Consider the following 15,240-nt stretch of genomic DNA (forward strand, 5'->3'; position numbering starts at 1 on the left):
AGGGTGTTGCGATGGTTTGGGCATATGGAGAGAATGGATAATGAGCGATTGGTGAAAAAGATAACTAGATCTGATGTGACAGGTGTAAGGCTGAGAGGAAGACCACGAATAGGATGGATGGATAGTGTGGAGAGAGTGTTGGATGCGAGAGGGATATCTGTTTAGCAAGGAAGAGTGGCTGTGCATGATAGAAATGAATGGAGAGAAATTGTGAATGCATGAATGATGACGCAGCCCTGAGAGGATATTCTCCCGCATTTTGTCCGATCAGCTGATCAGGTCAGGTGTGGATAAGGGGATGGGCCCATTATGATGTGGCAGGGGTAAACCAGCTCTGCTGTCGGGCCCTGCTGCGGATGTCACTGATTGCGCTGCCTAGTTGACCCTCGCGCAGTGAAGTGTAGTGAGGATCTGTCCCTTCTCCCTTCTGGGACTAAGATGTGAATGAATGTGTTTGAGCGGATAAGTAAATTGGGAGTGTGTCGTCCTGTCTCGGCTACCTCCCTTTCCTTGGGGGAAGCAACCTAGGTATATAGTTAGATTTTTAAAGACTCGGAGTATATGTAAGTTCCAATAATTCCATCTAAACAACATTCTCATAATTATAATAAAAGATTTGAAATAATATTTTTCAGTTTATATTATTTACTGTTTCTTTTCAACCTACGAGGGGTGCGTGTAGGATCCCAAAATTTGTCGAAGCTGCATTTTGAAAATTACAATAACTGATTTGCCAGTGAGAATTTCAACTTACTTTTTAATACGGATTTCAGTTTACCTTTTCTTTATTAACTAGTGTGATAACGTGGAATCTCCAGAAACTTTGCCAGAAGTGGCAATCCGGTAAGGGAATGTGTGTGTGTGTGTGTGTGTGTGTGTGTGTGTGTGTGTGTGTGTGTGTGTGTGTGTGTGTGTGTGTGTGTGTGTGTGTGTGTGTGTGTGTGTGTGTGTGTGTGTGTGTGTGTGTTTGTGTGTGTGTGTGTGTGTGATCACGTACAGACGGTGGGGATGACAACAGATAAGGGCTGGTATCAGGGAGGAGCCGACTGATCAATTACATGTCGTGGGAGGGACCACGTGATGTGGGGATGACTGGGGGCGTGGTGAGGGGAGTGGTCATCTACGTATAATCTCTCCTCATCCAGTTTCCTTCATTGTTATCGAAGTACATTAAATAATGTCTTCACTTTCTTTACACACACACACACACACACACACACACATGATAGCCGGTAGCAATTTTCATCCACTCACTTGATGTAGTTTTGCCTACTTGTTTCTTCACCTTTACCATTCTACAGTATTTCTGTGTAGGCCCTCCTTTTTTCCTACTTCTCACTTGCCTTCCTGTCACTTCTTTTTACTCTTCTCTCTGCTTCAGGTGGTCTTACAATGGGAAATAAGTCTAATGATTTCATGGAACCCTTACAACGCTGGGTTGTAACCATATAACAAGATCATGACGTAAAGTGGTGCCAACTATGGTGCCACTGTCAAATGGGCGGAGAGATGCAAATGTGGCATCCACTCAGGAACCGATTTTCCATATTTTTGCCCAAGCCAAGTTGTGGCGAAGCGCTGTCAATCGCATGGAAACTTCGGTTCACTGCACGGGACGTGCCTGAAGGAGCGGTTGCTTGGCAGTGGTTGTTGGGTCTGCTCGGCCAGACTGGGGTAGATCAACAACAAAAACATCACACACACACCCACACACACACACACACACATACACACACACACACACACACACACACACACACACACACACTTACACACACACACACACACACACTTACACACACACACACACAAACACACAAACACACACACACACACACACACACACACACACACACACACACACACACACACACACACACACACACACACACACACACACACACACACACACACACACACACACACACACACACACACACATAACGCTTTTTATTATTACAGCACCGCATGAAATGGTAGTGATATTCTGCTATTACATAAAGTTATTGCACTTAGTACACTGTTAGCTATGTTTTTGTATTGAACTGAAACGATTGCATTTATGAGAGCTGAAATAGAATTTTAGCGCTGTCCCGACCAATAGAGGGTAATGGTGACAGTATCAACAATCTCAGGCTCCTACTACTCCCGCTTAGATGAATAAAATAGTTTGGTGTTAGCTGGAATAGAATCCTAGATTTGTCTCAACCACGAACGCGTTAATAACATTATAATAATACATAAAATAAGTATACCTTACGGACAGGATGCTGCAATGTTCTCTAAGTCCTACTACGTCTGATACTCCGTTTACTCAGATTTGGCTTAAAGCTGCCATCTCTCCAGCTTGAACTCTGAGTTGTAACAAGAGATTAATACTATACTATGCTTGTCATGAAAAAGTGCCGTAAAGCCGTAGCACTGCCTTGTTCTGCCCACACGGCTGCATGAAATAAGCTGCAAAATAATGAACTCTAAACCAAACTGAGGTGAACGATTTATATGGTTTTTAGACGAACATTAGGACGAAAAGTGTCCTTCTAGATGGTCATTATAAACGCAGTAGCTTTGTATACATCAGTAAGAGTAATTAATTTGAATTCATTAAGAAGTTTGATGCGACGCAACCAGAACAGCATTATCATTAGCTCTGAAACTTCTCTAAACAACCATGCTTACAGGCTGGAATCTTTATATGCAGTGATAAGAACAATCCGATTGATTTTGATGCAGTGAGTCTCATAAGATGGGATAATTGATGGAATAAAAAAAGCATACTGAGGCCCCCCCCCAAAGGAGTAATCACACCAGCCGCGAGCCGATATATATCTTGCGCGGCCCGGAATATGACCTTGACCTAGACCTACTTTCACCAATTTCGAACTCGTAGGAGATTTTCATCCCTACTGCACACCTGTTAAATTCTGTGATAGCACTTTGAGCGGTTCCAAAGTTATCGTGGTAACAAGACACACAGACCTTGACCTACTATCACCAAGTTCGTACTCGTAGGTGGTTTTCATCCCTACTACACACCTGTTTAATTTTGTGATGATATTTTGAGCGGTGCTGAAGTCATCGTCCTAATATACACAAAGACCTTGACCTACTTTCACATATTTCGAACTCGTGATCTTTTTTTTTTCTTTTTCCCCATTAAACACATGTAAGATTTTGTGATGATATCTTGAGCAGTTGAGAAGTTATCGTGCTAACAGACACATATACAAACAGACACACAGACAGACAAATTGAAAACAATAGCCTACCAGCTTCTCTATCGCGGCAGGCAATGATTGAACTAACACTGAGAAATAACAGCTAATTGGTTGATAAATGACTGCTTCTCTAAAGGCCTTTCCACACGATCAGTGGGTACTTGAGGTGTCCAGGCACACTACTCATCGCTTTGAAGCATCGTGACAAAACATGCTATAAACGGTGGAGCTAAGGCAAGAATGGTGCTTCAGTTCATCACCTCAGTACGATAATTTTCCATACATTTCCAGTAATCATCCTTCTACACCACAGGTTCCCACTGATTATGTGGAAGGGCCTTAAAGGCCCCGTTTACTCCTCACTGAGTGCTGTAACGGACTCATATGCTCAGTATGATGGCTTCGTCCCATAATTTGGAAACACATTTTGAGTTTATTATAAGTGCCACCAAAGGATCTTTGCTCACCAAATGATGGATCTCATAGTAATAGAGTTATTTAAATTTGCACCTAACCCCTTCCCGGTTCGAAAACTCTCCTCTAACCTGAAGTAGTCCGAAGGTAGTGGAAAGAAAATGGAACATCGGTCATCGGAGTGAAGCATCAGTGAGCAGCAGACGTTGATGCCCGACAGACTTTTAACAACTTCAGGACGAGAACATATTGTTTTAATTTATTCCTGCTATCTCTACCCTAGTTTATTGGGGTTACGGGAGAACTCTCGCAATAGAATATTTTACAAGTAGTGTATCTTACCTTCCCTTGTCGAAGCGTGACATCTAAGTAAAACAGCCTGGTGACAACGAGAATAGAATGTAAATCATACAATCACTGTGAAAGGGTGAGTAAGACCTTTATGACCTACATTATGAGAAGAGAACACTGCTTTATCAGGAAGGCATGAGGAATGATCAAGGTAAATGTAGTAAGTATACTAACAAAAAAGAGAAAATCATTCTCTCAATTCCCTAGCTCCTTCATAGGGAGCCCCCCCCCCTAGCATGTAGTCAAAAATACCTCTCTCTCTCTGGCAAACACTACTCTTCCTCCTTCTTTGTTACCATTATTTTGTTCCAGTCACGTCTTTCATCCCACAAAATGTCTGCCTCTACCAGTATTATTCTCACTCACATTCAACGTGTTTTTATTTCTTACACTATGATATCTTTAGCAAAAGATACTTAAGAAAAGAAATACTAAAAGTTTCCTGCTTCAGATGTAGAGTTCATACTTCGAATCCATTGAGCGCATTATTATAGTAGGATCACGATGCAAAACCTCATGAATAATTACAACACTTTTTAGGGAATAATTCATAAATCTAATTAGAGGCTAATAAAAACAAAATAAACAGATTTTCGGTTTTTCTTAATATTACAGAATATTGTATTATGCCTGCCAGCTTCCAGAATCAAAGTTGGAAACAACAATTTTTTGAGAGAGGTGTACTGGATTTGTTAGTGTTGGTATAAAATATTGTTGGTTAGGAAAACGTGTATGGATTTTACTAAAAAGAACTATTAGACCTAGTAGGGAAGCAATATATATTCACAGCAAGAGGTGAACTATGTTAATTACTAAGCATCATTTAGTGCGGCATAATACTGAAGGTCAGTACTCGTCTCAATGGCGTTCCTCGCCATGGTTGTACACCTTGACAATGGTGTAGCCGTAGTTGCTGAGCTCATCGAGGATTCTCCTGTCGTCAACATGGCGATCAAGTGGGAAGCCGTGGGGGCGGTTGTCTGGGTACTTTCCTTGGTAGCCATAGTAGTTGAACTTGGTGTTCTCGTGAAGGTTGTCCACAGCGGCGTCAGCCTCTCCATCAGTTACGACCACCGCAAGGACTAACTCCAATCCCTCCTCGTTACCCTTAGGGATGAGGAACCTGTTGGGCAGACCCAGGGCACTCTCGAACTCCTCGAGGTGAAGTTCACCGCCACCGGAGAGAGCGGCCTCAGTCTTTTCCTTCAAAGTCTTGAAGCAGGGCACATCAGGGACGGTCACTGCAGAGTCCTTTGATGCACGAACGAGGTGGTTGGTACCTGGCTGGACTATGAGGGGGAATATGATCATTAGGAAAATAATACATATGCAGGTCTATGGCAATGGGAAATATTATGACAATTACATATAATATTACATCATTATGATTCGTTAATAATAACTAGGCTTTTAATATTATATAAAACTTTTATGAAAGAATAGATAGAGTGTTACTTACGCATCACCCAGTATCTGTCGACCTCAATCGCATTCCAGAAGCCATCATTGATGTCATAGATGATTCCATTGTCATCCCTGCGAACATAGACAAAAATACGCACTGTGCCGAGAACAGGTTCGCCGTTGTTGTTGGTGACGTCAATTTTGAAGGAGAAGTCCTTGTGGTTCAGACGTTGGATGTAGGTGGTGATGTCAACGTCAGGAATTTCAGGAGTGTCATCAACAGCATTGACTAGACTGTACTCAAAGTCCTCAAAGTATGTCTCTAGTTCGCCATCAATGCTAACGCTGTCAACGGCAACACCGGTGAATTCAATGTCTTCCTTGGTATAAGCCGGAAGGCTGTGTTTGTGTTCCTTAAAGATGTTATCCATGTACTTGTGAAGACGGAAGAAAGCCGGGTCACGGGTGGCCGTCTCGAAGTGTTCCAGGACACCGGGAGGAAGATCATATTTCCCATGTGGGTCTCCCTGGCGACCCAACATTACGTGGGCAGTGTTGTGGAGGGCACCGTAGTACTCGGAGTTGGGGCTGTACGTGGACGACTCGATGACGTCACCAAGAATATCGATACCGTGGGAGTCCCGGATGTTGATGATGCTTCCATCTCGAGCAGTGATGAAGCCATGGGCAATGGCGTCACGGATGCGACTCTCCCACATAAGCATGTCACGAACTCTGGCCACACCGTCCACATCTTCGAAGTGAATGTTGTCGGGGCGGGAGGGGAAGTACCCACCGTATTTGTACATGGTGTGGGGAGCAAAACCCTCATGAATGACGTCATCCCAGTGCAGTTCCTCAACGGGGTGGAGGTGATTGGAGAGACGCTCAGCATCGAAGCGGACGGTGAGCTGGTGGTGAACCCAGAAGAAGTTCTCACCCTTGCGGTCCAGGTGCCAGTTCTCACGCTCGTCGATCCACCAGAAGGGGAACTCCAAGTGCCAGGTCACGTGGTGAATGTTCATGCCAATGTCTTCTCCGAAGTAGGCCACACGCTGTTCAGGGTTCTTCTTACTTCCAGTGAATGAGGACTTAATCCTTTCAGGTGTCTGTGTCATCTTGGCTCTGTAAGCTTCCTGAATGACTTCGCTATTGGTGAACAAATGGGGAGTGACCTCATAGAGAGGAGGTAGGACGAGATGTTCGGTGATGTGAGCGTGAATGACGGCGGCGTACATGGCATACACGAACTCTCCCTCGTTCATGCGCTTACGGAAGTAAGCAGCATTACCGACAAAGGTGTTCCAGTCACTTGCGTATTCAATGACGTCATAGAGCATGAGAGCCTCTTTCCTCTGGCGATCGTTGAAGAGGGAGAACCAATGCTTTCGCTCCAAAAGACGCCCGTCATTGAGCTCCTTCACCAGCAGCTTGGCAGAAACACCACCGTCATCGTAATGGGCATTGGGGCCCAGTGGGTCCCAAGAGTCCTCGAGCTCCTTCAGGTGTGGGTCACGAACGTCCTCGTAAATCTTGAAGAGCAGGTAGTTGACATCATGCTGCTTCTGAGCCAGTGAGGCACCTGTTGCAAATATTACCTTCTTAGCCACTTGATGAGTTAGAGACAATGAACAAAGGATATGTGATATGCCACTGACCATGATATGCAGTGAATTGGTCGTGCTGATGATTTTAATATGAATCTCTGGTTAAAGAATCATAAAAATGAAGGGTTTGTAGATAAGCAGTATGTATGTACAGATGCTTGTGGATAGTTTTTAGATTTCACTTCATATCCAAGAGTGTGATTACCAATATCTAGGAAGTGAGTATCAGCCAAGTACAGAGGTTATCTCACACTGTGTACAGGGATTCTCAACTTGAGGTAAATTGAAGGGAGAAACCTGTACTGTACACAGGAAAAATCATCTGGTAAATTACCAATATGCTGGGAATCGAACCAGGGACTCTCAGATAAGAGCCAGGCAGCATACCACTACACCACGACCAGGTAAAAGTTAACTCACGTTGTCACAATCTTGTAACCAACGTCCCTCCGCCCCCACTGTGGGCATCAAGAGGATGAGTTAACCCCCTTGCACTCGGGCAAGTAGATGGCGCAATATTTTGTTTTTTTGTGAGGTAATTGACGAGGGAAGTATTATCACTATAAACACTATTGTGTACTTTCCCATCTTCACACGGTCTAAGGAAATCAAGAGTAAGGGCCCTTCATTTCCCTGGGGACCTGAATAAGAAAATTACAGAAGCTATACGTAAGATATCAAGTAGAAAAGGGGGCCAACTATCAACTCACTTGATGTACTGTTGCCTTCAGGTAACTCGACACTGAGTAGTAAGCCAAATGGTTTCCTGTAACCCGGGAAACAGTTTACTAAGTTGGATGGTGACCATATAGCCAAACAGACGCCTTGTGGTCAGTGGGTTAAGGGACTCCAGCTAGGTATGACCTATTAGAGCATACATGTGAAGGAATGTTGGGGATTAATGCTCTCTTAAGGGCGAACAATTGTTCACGCTCGCCTTTAACGTCGGGACTACTCGTTCTAACCTCAGGCCCCTCCGGTCCTGATGGGACAATAAGGATCAGTGTTAGAAGCTGATATTGGTTAGAATCGCACCATGATAAATCCAACCCCATCAATATGGTGACGTCTTTCTTACGGCCACCACCATGTAATGTAGACAGTATTGTATATGCTCAATAATTTTTTTTTTTCTGTTCCTCCAAACACTTGTAACCTGGATATCATTCCTTCACCAATTCACTTTAAACACAGAATATTCGTATGTCTTCATTGGTCAAGTGCATCAATTTGCCTTTTTCATTTATATTCTCATGTTTATTTCAGTGAGTTTTACGAGATCATAGGTGTAAAAGATACGGGAAATGGGACAACACTAGTCCGTAGAGTTTACCAACGTTTGCAAATACGTCTTGGCAGTTAGATTTATTTACTATTTTTTTTCTTTTAATTTTTGGTGTAGACCAGTATATATCCATTTGAGAATTTTGACAATTTTTAGTCAACCAATTTATTTTTGCCACTTCAGTGTGAATCTCTTCGGCACAAGAAAGTTCTCTACTAATGAAGAAGTTTATGAAAGTTATTTTTAACTCTTCCTGTTGAAAAAATCTGTACGGAACCAAATATACCCATGGAATAGTAGGAAGAATATAACAGAGAAGTTGCCATTGTACCGAAGATGCTTGTCGGTGATCTTCAGGTGATGCAGAAAGGAAATTATTTACAAATTGCATTAACATTGAATATTTGGGAGACAATCATCCCACCAAAAGGAAATCAAGAGGTGTGTGTGTGTGTGTGTGTGTGTGTGTGTGTGTGTGTGTGTGTGTGTGTGTGTGTGTGTGTGTGTGTGTGTGTGTGTGTGTGTGTGTGTGTGTGTGTGTGTGCTTTGAGGAAAGGTGGTGTCTGAGGTTCTAGTGCTTAGAACAAGTATTTCTCTTACGCGGTCATATTCAAGTGCTTGATTCAATTCATGGTCAGTAACATGTGCTTTCCTTTTAAAATTACCGTATAGGTTCAAAATTATTTTATTAACTCTATAGGGTGTATGTTTTTTATGAGTCTCCTTTGACTATCTCAGGTATAATAAAAGCGTCTCGCGTTAACAATTAATGGTCCTAGAGTTGTCCCGAGCATTAGAGACAGTAAAATTCTGTACCATTCTACCTAAGGCGACACCAGAGTAGTTACTTCTGGGCAACAAAGTCCTCAATGAATCTGATTTTTTTTTTTTTTTTTATCAGGAGATGAAAAGAAAAAGGAATAACAAATTAAAAAAAAAAATAATCCATACACCAGATTACAGGCAACCTCCATTCATTAAAAATCCTTAACAATTAAGACTTCAACTGCTTCACGTTGAAGTTTGGGGGAAACTATTTTGGGAAAGCGAGTTCCGAAGAGAAGCAGTTCGTGGAATAAAAATTTTTTGATTGGCATAAGTTCTGCAATAAAACAGCGTGACAGTCCAGTCATGAGCACAACCAGATGCCCGCGTAGCACTGGGTAAGGCATTGAGAGATGGCACAATGGATGCAAGTTCGTCTAAGCATTTGCCACAAAAGCATCTGTAGAATAATTCAAGGGAGGCAACATTCCTTCTTACCTGTAGGAGAAGTAGCTCATTTGTAACTGCTGAGTTGTTAATTATTCGTATTTGTTTGTTCTGAATTTTGTCCAGTTGTTATAGCACAACCTCTCCACATCCAGTCCAGAAAGACGACCAATATTCAAGCTAAGTGCGCACATGATTCTTGTAATTTATAACTAACTGCTTGTCGGTTAAAAGTTACGGGTTCTGTACAATTATTCAAATTTCTCTGAAACAATTTTGGCAAGTGCTCTAATATGTGAGGTGAAACTAAGTGTATTGTTAAGTGAAACTCCTAGAATTTCAGTACTTTTAGAGGTAGGAATATTAGTTGCATTGAAGGTAACATGGGCATCAGGCGATGTCAGTCTATTAGTAAACTGTACATATCTGGCTTTCTTAGTATTAAATGACAATATTATTTTGTCCTCATTCAACGATCTTATGAGTTTTGATTTATGGAGACTATTATACTGAGTTGAAAGTTAGAGATATCAAACTTTGTGAATGGGTGTTTAAGTGTGAATGAACTGTGAAAGTTGAGTCATCTGCATAAGTGTGAATGGGATTTAATCCCCGAGCCAGGCAACTATGGCTATATAGCCCCGCAGGTTACACGAGCGCGCTACCAGTCCCGGCACGGAAGTCCCGGGCGAGGCTCGAGCTCACTATCCCCCGATCATGAGCTCGATGCTCTACCTCTGACCCACCCTGTCCCCTATGTGTGAATGGGATTATTGGTGATAGAGAGCATTAACTTGAAATAGTATATTGAGGGATCAGAATACTTAGGTAATAATAAAATCTGTTTTAAGAGGAATCTTTGCATCGTTTTCTAGGTGACACCAGCTCTTGCTGTACCTCTTTCTTGCGATTCATCTTGCATGTTACACTTTAACATTGTCTTATATACCAGTAATGTTCTTTCAACCACTTTATTGCAGTGACATTCTTTTATAGCTCATCCTTGCTGTCTCCAGACGATTTTATTCATCTTAAGAGAGATTACTCTTTCGAGAAACATCTGACCTTACTATAACCTTTATGGGTAGCTAGAGTTTAATATATGTGAAGTCATCAGATTGAAGGTGTTGGAATCTCTGCAGTTTGGATCAGCAGCAAAACAGAGGATTATTAAAGTGAACGTAAGAGAATAATCGCCGAGGGAGAGGCGTTACGACACCTTGAAAACCAAACAATTGCATTTTCACTTTAACTTGGAGTAAAATTGTCATCTCTTTATCATGAATGCTAAGGTGTAACAATACATCAACATTGCAATATGATGCTTGTCTTGGAAAGATGCCACGGAAAGGGTGTAGAGACGTAGTTATTATCTTTTTCTGTCACTGAGCTAAGTGAAACAAGCTGCAAAAGGACGAAAATATTGACCATAGTAAAGTGCAAAAAGTGAAAAATTATGATCCTTGTTCTCACCAGCTGCATCGGACTGATAGCCGGCCGTGTCGTCGAACCCGAAGCTTGGCCAGGCAGCGGCAGTGGCCAGAAGAGCACACAGTACTAGGACCTTCATGGCGAGAATGCTGAAAGCACAGTGCTACCGCCCACCTTATATACCCCACAAACAGCCTGACCTCTCACCGCCCACCATGATAACAGCTGCTTGGCAACGGGTGTGCTTGCTGTGCCCAGTCGTTTATCACGTTGCAGTATGTTTATCTCTGAAGGACAAAGCCATGCAAGCAATTGTTATTACACAAAATTAGCTCTGATTCTATTAATGCGTATAGTTCTATTTGGATTCCTCATGTTGTTCTTCAATAACAGTGCTTGTGTACTAACACCGTAGCTATGCAAAACTTTCTCCTTTGCATTTTAAATGGCATATTTGTTTCTCGACGGAGCTACGCTCTAGTTTAGCCTGTACCAAAGAATAGCGATTGCTTTCTATCGTTTAGCTATCATCCAATTAATTATTCTAATAAAAAGAATGAACAAAAGGCTGTAATTTGGCAAAAGGTTGTCCTTTTCAGAAAAAATTGAACAACAGAGACAAAATCAAGATCCATTCCTATGAAAATGTCTGGACACATTACAAGCAGCTTTTGAAAAGGAAGAGGGAAATATAGTTAGGGGAAGACAGTTCAAAGCTGACCAACCACGTTACTAAATGACAGAATTACAGTTAACTCTTGCATTAGAACGCAGGACACAAATTTGCATGAGAGTTTGTTGTTAGACAGGTACTGCCCGTTCATTATATTGAATGAGGGATGCAAACAGAGAATTCAGAAGTGCAGTGACTGCTGAATTCGACAGTAGAGGGAGAGAAATGAAACACTGCAGTGAAGACAAGAAGACAGAAGTGAGTCGGCAAGAGGAGAGGAGTTAGTAACACGAAAAGTCTTCGATTCACCAGTGTTTAGTCGTTCTGTATTTGGTGAGGACCCTTGCACTTTAGCGCTGTACTGCACATAGAGGTGATATGGAGCTTGCACGACGTCAACAAAATGCATGATTAAAGAAAATACTGATTCGTTTCAACATACCCAATGTTTGGGTCTCGGATTTTGCACGAGAATTAATATGACCTTTCCTTGAGAGACCTCGATAGAAAGGCATATGATACTGCGGTGCATTAAAAGATGGAAACACTGAATTTTTGATGGAGCAAAATAACAGGGCCTCTTTAACTAAAATCAGAAAAAAAAAAAAAAAAAAGAGAAGTCAGTAACTAAGCACGCATAGCCTTTCCATGACTGTTAAAGTGACTTCTGATAGATACTGTGAAATGCAGATGAAACGGTTAGAGTCGTCAATGTATGGGTAAATAAGGACAGATGTGCGGTTCAGAAGCTCTTTGATGATAATGAGGAAGAGATGGTGAAAGGAGAGACCCATGAGGAACAACCACTATTGACATTTTAAGAACAATGGCCCACTGTGACAGTAACTGTTTTATAGACCGGCTAGAGAGGAATCTTGAAGCCACAAATTAGGAGAGAAATACAATGAGAGCAGTTTGGACGTCACTGGTGTTCCTGGCGCCATTTCTATGTATGTATCTTTGTTAAACTATTTCACAGGTAACTGATCAGACTTAGATAAAAAATGTCGCATATGTGGAGTGCTGGAAGACGTGAGTCACTATTGGTGCAAATAGATGAAAGGTGAAGGTTATGAATACTTGAATCCATTTGGATCCGACATGAGTTACTTTGCCTGTGGGGAAAAAAATTTGGCTATGGTGCAGTCGTGCCAGACTCAATCTTTGGAACGTCATGTGCAATGGCAAAGGTTTCACCAGTCCCTAAAGGATGATGATGAAGCCTTACAGATCGAAGTAAAACGTTTAAGACAAAAAGCTGAATGTATCAGTGATTATCTAGTAATATACTGTATTCAGGTTACCCAAGGAGTAATGAAAATATTCTGTATACTCCCTCCTAACCTTTTCAACAGAAAGCATATATAACTTATGATAATTTTCTTGTAACGATATTAGGTATTAGGTATTATCATAGGGACATAAAACATGGAAAGAATAAACCTTCCCCACCCCCCCTGGTCTTTCCTACAAAAGCACATCATGATTATGATATGGAATCAATCATAAGTATGTCTGAAAATCTTAGGCCAAGTTGCGGTGATACTTAATGTCTATATTGGGACCTACTTATATGAGAAGTAGACTGTACCACCAGTCGAAGAGGACAGTACTCCCGAGGCGGATGGCAAGCTGGTGACAGGGAGAGCTGGAGCTCTCGTTTCATCAGACCTCAGGACTTGATCCTGACCATCTCTCTCTGCTGAATATTTTCAGTGCTTTCATTTACGCAGAGAGTAGGCTAGCATACCCTCTTAATACATTTACCTGAACTGTCTACACCACACTACATGCACGAAAGATATCACACTTCTATTTCCACTCGCTTTAGCAATGGCCGCTGCATTATTATTAACAAACTAGGAGGTATCTTGGACTGCCACCACCGGCAGGGTAGGACGGGCGGCACAGGGTCCTCCCGGTCGCCATCAAGCGACTGTGCCGGCAGCGACTGTTGCAGATTCTATTCATGCTTGTCAGCAAAGAAATGCAGGTGTTGCCTTATTCTTCACCAATATCTGTGGTCTCAGCACCAATCTGAATTCATTTCATTTTTTCCTACAGTCCAAATTCCCTCTGGCCCTGTTCCTCAACAGAAGCACAAATCTCTCCTTCCACCGAAATATCCCCATTTTATTTTCCTGGCTACCATCTCACAAACTTCCGTAACAAGGGTGGCACCTGTTGTTATACCAATATGAATATGCAGCTGACAATGTTTTAAAAACTTCACTTCAACTAATTTTGGTTCCTCACTATATAAACTAAATGATCTAAATATTACCAAATATATCTGTGAAGTCTATCGCTCCTCCAGTGCTTCTTCAGAACCCAGTGTATTTGACTCCATATCCATACAGTTGAGTAACCTCAACCTTGCACTTAGCACCGAAATTACCATTTTGGGTGATTTTAATGTACATAATGTTGAACGGTTAATGCATTCTGCCAGGACTGATGATGCTGGTCTAGAGTGCGAGCTGGTTGCAGATTCGTTTAATCTCACTCAGTTGGTAATGCAGCCAACCAGAATACCAGATAATCCTGACCATAATGCCCATCTCTTGGATCTATTCCTGACAAGTAATCCAGGTCAATGCGAGATAGAAGTACTAAACCCACTTGGATTCTTTGACCACAATCTCATCAAAGCCTCATTAGTTAGCCCCTCCACAAACCTCCCCATTCTGAATATGTCAGAGTGACCCGATGGCACTTTTGTCAGGAGAAACTGAGATGGATTTAGAAATTATCTTGCTGACATTCTGTGTCAGTCTCTCTTCACTGGTGATGTCAGTTCTACCCAGTCCCACATGAATAACTTAATAATTAGGATTTATTCATACCAAGCCAATAGTTCACTAAAAGATCGAACTCTCCAAAATGGTTTGATAGCAACTGTGCCCGAGCAACGGCCCAAGAGTCATTAGCATATAATTCTAACTTAAAATGAAAAACATCTGAATCACTCTGCCAATTTAAAATTGCTAGAAACCATGCAAAAGCTGTAATAAATCTCGCTAAATAAAACTTTCCTCTAAATCAAGCATCAAAACTACTTAACCCTGACGACAATAGAATATTCTGGTCAACATTCAGTAATAACTTTAACAAATCACCCATAAATATTCTGGTCAACTCTTAATACTTTCAGTACTAACTTTACCAAATCATCTACTCCCCTGCTAAAATCTTCAGATGGTAGCGTTACAAATGACCCGCGTAAGAAAGCAAATATCTTTGCCAGTACATTTGCCAGACATTCTACCATAGAGGAAGTCAGCCAGAACGTCCCAGTACTAGAACTTGACTCTCCCGAAATTGTTTCACTTAAAATACAGACAAGATACGTAAAATCCATCCTAGACATTTACCAACCAACAAAAGCTCCAGGCCCAGATGGAATTCCTCCAGTTGTTTTGAAAAAGTGTTCCCCAGAATTTGCCTGTGTTCTAGCTAAATTATTCAGACTATGCATACGTGCTTCTTCATTCCGTAATTCATGGAAAGAAGCCAATATTCATCCAATTCCAAAGAAAGGAAATTCCTCTGATATATCAATAGCTGTCACATCTTCTCTAGGTAAAGTATATGAAATTTTAATTAATACGCACATAATTAAACATATTGAATGCAACAATTTAA

The 15,240-nt window shown here is 41.6% G+C and overlaps 1 protein-coding gene across 1 annotated transcript; it reads right to left on the reverse strand.

Moving 5' to 3' along the window:
- Positions 1 to 4,841: 4,841 nt before the first annotated feature.
- LOC145416284 (hemocyanin subunit-like) lies at positions 4,842 to 11,064 on the reverse strand. Its single transcript, XM_080285285.1, has 3 exons — positions 10,965 to 11,064; positions 5,443 to 6,969; positions 4,842 to 5,272 (listed from the first exon to the last, which is right to left on the reverse strand). Exons 1-3 carry the CDS (start codon positions 11,059 to 11,061, stop codon positions 4,842 to 4,844), a joined length of 2,055 nt encoding a protein of 684 aa, XP_080141411.1. The 5' UTR covers positions 11,062 to 11,064.
- Positions 11,065 to 15,240: the final 4,176 nt, after the last annotated feature.

This window comes from Coenobita brevimanus, chromosome 13, assembly GCF_032717465.1.
Source record: "Coenobita brevimanus isolate Jiangsu-jjx chromosome 13, ASM3271746v2, whole genome shotgun sequence".
In the NCBI taxonomy this organism is placed as follows: Eukaryota; Metazoa; Arthropoda; class Malacostraca; order Decapoda; family Coenobitidae; genus Coenobita; species Coenobita brevimanus.